An 8,621-nucleotide genomic window follows, 5' to 3' on the forward strand; every position below is an offset into this window, starting at 1 on the left:
TTTAACACTGAAGAGAAGCAAATAACTACAAAGATGAGATCAATACTGTGTAAGTCCTTCTACGAAGGAATTTGAAAGTTGAAATTTTTTTAAAAGGTTTGTGCATTCAAAGAGTCTTGAGAGAGCCCTCCAGGGTTTTCAAGACAGGTGTAAATTTGACAACGCTTTCTCAAGGCATCAAGTTTTGTTTAATTTCATCTTTGCTTTCAGACTGTTCTGCCGCCTTTATTTTTTAGAAAAAATGAATCAGTCACTGTGAAACTTTCAGGTTATTAAAAGTCAGATGCAAAATCTCCTCTGAGGACAGATTCTTTCTAACCACCAAAGACTTACTGTATCTAAATTTTTATAACATACTGAACTGTAACTGAATGAAAATAAAATGGGATTAGTGTGTTATAGCTTCGGTTTCGGCATTAAAATGCAAAAAAAAAAGCCCATTTATTCTTAAATGCTATATAATATAAACATCAGTCTGTCTTGATCACTGCCGTATACTCAGCTCCAAGCCTAATGCCTGACAAATATTTTTATGAATGAGTAGACTAATCAAATAGCACTTACTGAAATTATATACAGAATACACTATTTATGACTAGACTTTGCCATGAGAAGTTGCTGCCTTTCATACATGTAAGGGTAAGGTGACTAGATTAAGATGTTAAAGCCTGTAAACTGCCAGTAGCTCACTGACCCTTGAAATTCCTAAGGCGATACAAAGTCCTTTGATGGAAGAAATACTGTGGTATATTATTACAATTAAGTTGTTTCTAACATACCAATCCTTTAAAACTTAGTTTCAGTGGTTTCTTAGTATTAGCATAAGTGTGTATTAAGAAGTACAAGAGCTGGGCGCGGTGGCTCACGCCTGTAATCGCAGCACTTTGGGGGGCTGAGGCAGGCAGATCACCAGGTCAGGAGTTCGAGACCAGGCTGGCCAATATGCTGAAACTCTGTCTCTACTAAAAATACAAAAATTAGGCCGGGCACGGTGGCTCATGCCTGTAACCCCAGCACTTTGGGAGGCCGAGGCGGACGCATCACGAGGTCAGGAGATCGAGACCACCCTGGCTAACACAGTGAAACCCCGTCTCTACTAAAAATACAAAAAAATTAGCCAGGCGTGGTGGCGGGCACCTGTAGTCCCAGCTACTCGGGAGGCTGAGGCAGGGGAATGGCGTGAACCCGGGAGGCGGAGCTTGCAGTGAGCCAAGACAGTGCCACTGCACTCCAGCCTCAGCGACAGAGCTAGACTCCGTCTCAAAAAAAAAAAAAAAAAAAAGATACAAAAATACAAAAATTAGCCAGGCGAGGTGGCGGGCGCCTGTAGTCCCAGTTACTTGGGAGGCTGAGGCAGGAGAATAGCTTGAACCCAGGACGCGGAGGTTGCAGTGAGCCGAGATCGCGCCACTGCACTCCAGCCTGGGCGACAGAACGAGACTCTGTCTCAAAAAAAAAAAAAAAAAAAACTACAATAATTGTTTTGGCTCTTTAACTTTTCATGCTAATTTTCACACATTCGAAAGAGTAAATTGCATAAGGAACCCCCTAAGTACCCATTTCCCAACCCAACAATTATCATTGCCATTCTTATTTCATTTTCCCTCTTTCAATCTTTTTCTTCTTTTTTTGCTGGATTATTTTAAAGGAAATCCTAGGCATCCTATTATTTCAGCTATAATTATTTCTGTACGTATCTTTAACAGATGAGGACTTTCTAAACATAATAATACAATACCATTTAGCTCCTCTAATAAAATTAATAATCCCTTAATATAGTCCCTGTTCAAATTTTGCCTGATTATCTCAAAAATGTCTTATACATGGTTTGTTTGAATCCGTATCCAAACAATGTCCATAACAGTTGAGTTTAATGTATCTGTAAAGTTTAACAGAAAATGCTTCATCTTTTTTTGTGTGTGTGCCATTTATTTGTTGAAGAAACCAGGTCATTTGTTTTGTAAAAACCTCTCATTCTGGATTTGGCTGTTTGCATCATGGTATAGTTTAACAAGTCCCTCTATTTTCTGTAAAATGGTAGTCAGATCTCATAATTTTCTTTTGGAAAGAATATTTCATAGGTAGTACTGTGCACTTCCTGTTGCATAAGGAGACACATATTTGTCTCCACGTTTAGTGAAGACTGACTACACTGACTTCAAGTGTTGTCAGTCTGATCCATCATTACAAAGTGCTCCAACTTTTACCTAATGCTATTAGCCATTGATGACTCTTGGCTGGGTGCATTATTTCATCAAGAGTTGGAAAATGATGATTTTATATTTCTATCATTATTACTAACTGGAATTCCATAAAGAAAAAAATGCCTTTCATCAACTACATGGTTACCCTGAAATACAACTCATGCCCAAAAAGCAGGATAAATGCTTGTTTCTTCATTGAAATTAATCTACTTTCAGCATGAGTTGGTATCCTATTTAACTTCCAATAGCGTGTAATGAGTTTCCCTCAACTCACTCTAACTTCTCCCTAAGGTCACCAGGTGGTTTTTACCGTAAAATCTCGCAAGGCCAGAATGGGGTAAGACAGGATGGAATTGGGCAGGCCAAGGCAGGATGCAGGGATTTAGGAGAAGGGGGTACTGGGTCAGGGAAGACAGAATACCTTAAGCATGCTCTAGGAGGTGGAATCCGAGCTTTCTGAGCTGTCCTGGACGTTGGTGCTCTCCACAGACTGCTTAGGTTCTTTGCTGTCACTGCCACTTTCTTCGGTAGCCGGGTTCTTTTGCTGACAGGCCTCTTCAGAATCAGAAAGTGTGCTGCCCTGGGTCTCCTGGTTCTCCCTGGAGCCCAGGACCACATACCCGCCCTTCTTCAGGTCCACTTGTCGTCTCAGCTCATCTGCCATCTGCGAGAGATCCCGCTTCATAGCATAAGCATCTTCCCCATCTGCATAGTATTTAGGTTCCACCTCACTAATCTGAAAGTTGAGGGTGTTAGAATAGAGGTGCAAGGCTGCCCGGTTACTCTTCCTGACGTGCAGAGACACGTATTTGGCGTTAAAGTTCTCTATCATGGCCCTGGAGGCCTGGTCCATCAGCTTCTGGGCCAGGCCGAGGCGCCGGTGTGAACGCTTCACGGCCAGTGAGGTGATATGGCCATGCGGGACATCATCTGGTTCCTCCTCCATTTTGGCCAGAACATAGCCCACAATCTTCCCGTCCTCATCCTCAGCGATGTAAGAAAGCTGGGGCCAGGAAAGGCCATGATATAAATAGTATTTCATCTGGTAGTTCTCAGGCAGGCAAAGGAGGTTGCAGTGTTGCATATTCATCAGGTCGTCTGGCCGAGCGTTGCGGATGTTCATAATGGCGGAGGGTAGGGAACCGGTTGGACTGCAGTGAACCCAGAAGAGGCTGTCGCCGACCTTAAGGGGCACTGTTTGCCTCAGGAATGGAGTCCAGGGGGCTAACACCACCCGGCTGAATCGTGTGGAGGCCGGATGGCGGGAAGGCGGAAGGAGCAGGAAATGGAAAAGATAGTGCCAAACTGCGGCTTTCAGAAGTGCGTCACTGATCCCAGCCAATGAGGTTTCGCTTCATTGTGCGTGTGCGTGCGCAGGGGTTAGGGGGTGGGGAGAGAGGAGTTCGTTGTGGTCGCCTTTGTTTTAAAGAAAGTGATCCATTGCAATTATTATTTTTGTTTCAGTTTTAATTTTTTGATTTGGGTACATCTGAATAAATTTTCACAAACTGGAGAAACCCATATAACAGGAACTTAGAGAAAATAAAGAACATTGTATCCCAGAACCCCCCCTCCTGTCGCCTTCCAATACCTGCTTCCAACATCCCAAGTATAACGATTACCTAGACTTCCGACAGACTTTATATAAATGGAATCATAGTGCATGCATTATTTTTGTGTCAGGTTTTTTCAGTCACTCTTTGTAAGTTTCAGCCACCTCGTGTATAGCTGAGGGTTCTTTATATTCTTCCTTGTTTGATATTCTATTGCCTAAATATGTCACAATTTTTTTATCAATTCTACTGTTACTGGCCATTTGGTCATTTTCAGTTTGGGACTAGTACCCCTAGGGTAGCTGAACATTCTAGACTTGTCTTTAGTTGGAACAAATGCATATTTATCTAGGATTAGAATTATTGGGTCAGTGAATATAATGATGTTCAACTTTTATAAATACTGCCACTTTTTCAGAGTGGTTGCTCCACCTTCTCAACAGCATTTGCTATTTTCCCATTGTTTTTATTTTAGCCATTCTTTTGTAGGGGTAGAAGTATTACATTGTGGTTGTATTTGCATTGCACTGATGAGTAGTAAAGTTGAGCACTTTATATGCTTATTAGCCATACTGTGTTCTCTTTTGTAAATGGCTGCTCAGATTTTTTTGCTCATTTTTCTACTTGTGTGTCTTTTTCACATTAATTTTTGAGTTTTATAAAAAATATATTCTGGGTATAAGTCCTTTGTCAGATATATTTGTAATGAATATCATTCTTGTCTATTGGTTGATATTTCCCTTTCTTAATGGTGATTTTTGACACCAAGCATGAATTTTAATATAGTTCAATTTTTCCAGTTTTAAAATTAGGTGGTTAATGCTTTTTGTGTTCTGTTTAATAAATGTTTGCATACTCCATGGTGACTGAGGCATTCTTTTATATTTTCTTCTAAGATTGTTAGTTTTACATTTTATATTTAGATCTGCAATTGACTGAAATTTCGTTTTGTGTATGCTGTAAGGTATCAGTGGACCCAATATTCTTTTCCTGTGTGGATGTACAATTCATATAGCACCATTTACACCATTTTGTGAAAAAAGGTTATTATCCTTTCTTCATATTACTGCATTGTTACCTTTGTCATAAATCCTAAGTTTTATTTCTAGATGCATTTAAAAATTTTAATGTCATCTTAGCTGGGTGTGGTTATTCATGCCTGTAGTCTCAGCTACTTTGGAGACTGAGGCAGGAGGATCACTTGAGGCCAGGAGTTTAAGGCTGTAGTGAACTATGATTGCATGACTGCACCCCAGCCTGGGTGACAGAACAAGAAGAAGAATAAGTAAATAATCGTATGCCATCTCGATAAACATTTGGGGTATTTAATAGTGCAAGGAAGTCACATTTTATTAGCACTACTTGCACAAATGGAATTATCTGTATGTCTCGTACAGTCTTTCTTCCCAGTTTCCTAGCAGACCTCAGAACTCAAATACAAAAATGAATTATGTTGTAATTAGCCAGGTCATGGATACACTCTTAACTCATCTAGAATATGTGTGCAGCTTTCTTTCCAATGAGGGTACACACTCCTTTAATAGCTAGAGTAACCTAGAGCCATGTGATCTGTGAAACATAGCTTGAATAGCCACTATTTTTGTTGTATTTTGACAATTGGCAGTATCTATTAATATATTTTTAAGATTTAACGTAAGCATTTTAGCTCCCTGATTTTTTGATAGGCTGTATACATTGGAAAAGTTATTCACCAGTATTATTTCCATTCAGAAATTTCTTTCGTGCTGTGCCTGACACCATAGATGGGGATCTATAATTTGTAGTGATGTAGCTCTAAAAGCATGATCCAGAAGAGTCATTTTATTGATTCTTCTGTAGTGGGTTCTTCTTTTAAAAAGCATAGACTGTTGAAACTTGAGTGCACTGTATTCTTTGACAGGGTTAATTTAAATGCAGCCAGGTTCATTACAGATACTATATCCTTCAACATAGAATAGTTGCTGGCTTAATGTCCAAGAGTTGGGCAGTATACTTGACTTATTCCAGAGTAGGCATTGTACCAAAACCAATAGTAATAAGCATGGTTTTTAATATACAATAATGTGATCTTTATTCATATATAATCGTAGAAGGAATATGATGACAACTCCTCTGTCATGGAGGAAGGGTCTACCAGTTGCAATGACCACAGTAGCTAAGACAAAAAATGCAAAAACTGGTTATATTCTGATAGGCTCTCTTCTTTTTTGACAGAGAAGTTGCTATCATATATCCTCAGCATTTGCATATTCATTTCAGCTGCAGTGGAAAGCATGGATCCAAAACTAAAACTCTGACACTTAAGGTGGTGTTGGTAGTAAGTAGTACTTAATTTGGCTCCTCCTACTGAGGTCAAGTATAAATGTTCTCTGATGAATTACAATGTGCCTCTAATTTCTGGACTATCGATCTAGCATGTCTTGTCAGGTTTTGTATGTGGTATGTTTTTATCATAAGTAAAGGGCATTGGCAATCTTCATTAATATTTTGCAAAAATTTAACAAAAAGTCATCTAATACATAAATGTTTTGTAAATGAGAGCTCCTGGAGTTCTAGTCAGGTATTATGTCACATCTATAACATTTCATGTGGAAAAAGCTCCCATCTTCCTAACTGGCTTTATATCTCATGCCTATAGGATCTAAGGGCAAGACATATGATTATTTGAGCCTGGGTTCTGCACAAATCTTAGTCAAGTTATTTTTTAACCTTATGTTTCTACATCTTATCTGTCTTTTCTATGAATTCTACATACCACTGAGGTGCTATGGATGAATAAATAATTTCTATATACACTTCCTTTACAATATGACTTGCAAACTAATTTTCTTCTTACTAGTAAAAAAGAAGTTTATTCCAAATATTATAAAGAGTTTTAAAATAGCTTTTTATTGCCCCCCTCATCCTGAGTAATTTTATCAGATTTACTGTAAGAATATATTATGTACCTGAAAAAAATATATAACATTTCCTAAACACTTTCATTTGAACAACTTTTCTTCATATGTGTGAATAAACAAACCTAATACTCATAAATGACCCTAGGAATGATGGGTTAGCCATCCTTTGTGTCTTTACTGGACTTCCTAAAATATAGGCCTGACAAATGGGGAAAATGTAACAAAATAGACCAATTTGGAAGAATTAGAAGCATATCAACTATCTGTTATTTTTACTGTCATCTCTTTTGTCTGCCTTTCTTATTCCATGAACCATTAAAGCAAGATGAGTATTTGTGGCTTCAAAGAAGTTTGGAAAGAAAAGGCACCCTGTTAATCAGTAAGGCTTTGTTTGTTTGTTGGCTTGATTCTGTTTAATCCTGAATCTGAGGTCTAATCTTAAAGAAAGTCAAACACAGAAATAGCTTTCAGGCTCGGTACAGTGGTTCACACCTGCATTCCCAGCACTTTGGGAGGCCAAGGCAGGAAGATCGCTTGAGCTCAGGAATTTGTGACCAACATGGGCAACGTGTCAGGGCCAAGTCCCTGCAAATGTTAAAAAAAAAAATTAGCCAAGCATAGTGGTGCACACCTGTGATCTCAGCTACTCAGGAGGCTGATGTGGGAGGATCACTTGAGCCCAGCAGGTGGAGATTGCAGTGAGCCATGTTTGCACCACTGCACTCCAGTCTGAGCAACAGAGAAAGACTGTCTCAAAAAAAAAAAAAAAAGAGAGAGTGAGAGTTTTCAGAGGCAACTGGTTGAACCCAGAAAGAGAAAATGGCCATTACTTTGGCTGCAGTGAGAGTCAAACATTTTCATGCTGAAGATGTTTGGAGAGCAACACAGTTTATAACAGCTGTATTATAAAGGAATTATATAACATATAAAAAGATTATCAATAAATGGACAGACAGTTTTAATACCTACTGAGAGGATAAATTCTCATTGTTTTCTCCATTGTCTATAATCATAAACAATATCAGAGATTATAAATTCAGTCATATAGATAACAAAATATTTTCTACATTCTCGTGTTACTGCATATTCCAAAACAACTTTTTTCTTTCTCATGATGCCACTGTCAGGGCATGTCTATATAAATATGAGATGATAATTTTGAAAAAAAAGTTTAGAAGTTAATATTGGGTTTGAATAGTGGACAGTGATGATAGGGAACTTCCCTTCCATTGAAAGAGAAGAAAAGAGGCTGAGTTTAGTATAAGCCAATGGCAAACGGAGAATAATACAATTGCAGTTTGTTAAGCTAGCATTAAAATGTGATTGTGTGAATTTTTTAGTAGGTAGCTAGGCAGACGTGAGCAGGGTAAGAGAAAACCCCCCTGTCACCTGTAACCATCAGGTGACAGTCATGTGGTTGTTAAACTGTCTCTCTAAAATGATAATTGGTTGCAGCTGGCACCAGGGGAAGGCAGGCTCCTAACAGATAGGAAACACCTAAAGCTGGTGATCAGCAGCTTCCCAATAAGATCTCTAGGAGTTGGGTGAACAACCTCAAGCATGTAAACTAAGGGGCAAAATGTCAGAGTTTAACTGATATATGACCTTCCTGTAGGTACACTCAACTGGTAAGGGAAAGACATCTCAAATGAGCATGTGCACAACTTCAGTAAACACAGTGTACCTGCGGCCCCTCCCAATTGCTGGCAGGTAACTGTGCCTGTGGACAGTCCACTCCAAGGAAAAAAATCAAGAGAGGATAAACTACAATCCCTGAACCATGCCAATGTATAAAACCCCAAGTCAAGGGCCTTACAGTGCACTTGGATCTGTAACTACCCAATGGGTTCACCTTGCCTGCTGCCTAGACAGAGCCAATTTATCAAGATGGGGGAACTGCGATAGAGAAACGCTAATTCACACAGAGCCAGCTGTGAGGAAGACTAGAGTTTTTATTATTACTC

At 39.1% G+C, this 8,621-nt stretch overlaps 1 protein-coding gene across 4 annotated transcripts in view; it reads right to left on the minus strand.

The window, feature by feature from the left end:
- The window catches only part of NAA11 (N-alpha-acetyltransferase 11, NatA catalytic subunit), a 163,229-nt gene extending 159,675 nt beyond the window's left edge, over positions 1–3,554 (minus strand). For 2 of the 4 annotated variants that reach the window (XM_055385142.2, XM_055385143.2), the window contains exon 1: positions 2,626–3,470. In XM_055385142.2, the coding sequence (XP_055241117.1) occupies positions 2,638–3,327 (690 nt within the window). In that variant the 5' untranslated portion in view covers positions 3,328–3,470 and the 3' untranslated portion in view covers positions 2,626–2,637. Of the gene's footprint in view, positions 1–2,625 lie in introns of all 4 variants that reach the window. The other 2 variants (XM_055385144.2, XM_019025145.4) reach the window with 2 other exon arrangements.
- Positions 3,555–8,621: the final 5,067 nt, after the last annotated feature.

Source organism: Gorilla gorilla, chromosome 3, assembly GCF_029281585.2.
Source record: "Gorilla gorilla gorilla isolate KB3781 chromosome 3, NHGRI_mGorGor1-v2.1_pri, whole genome shotgun sequence".
Classification (NCBI taxonomy): domain Eukaryota; kingdom Metazoa; phylum Chordata; class Mammalia; order Primates; family Hominidae; genus Gorilla; species Gorilla gorilla.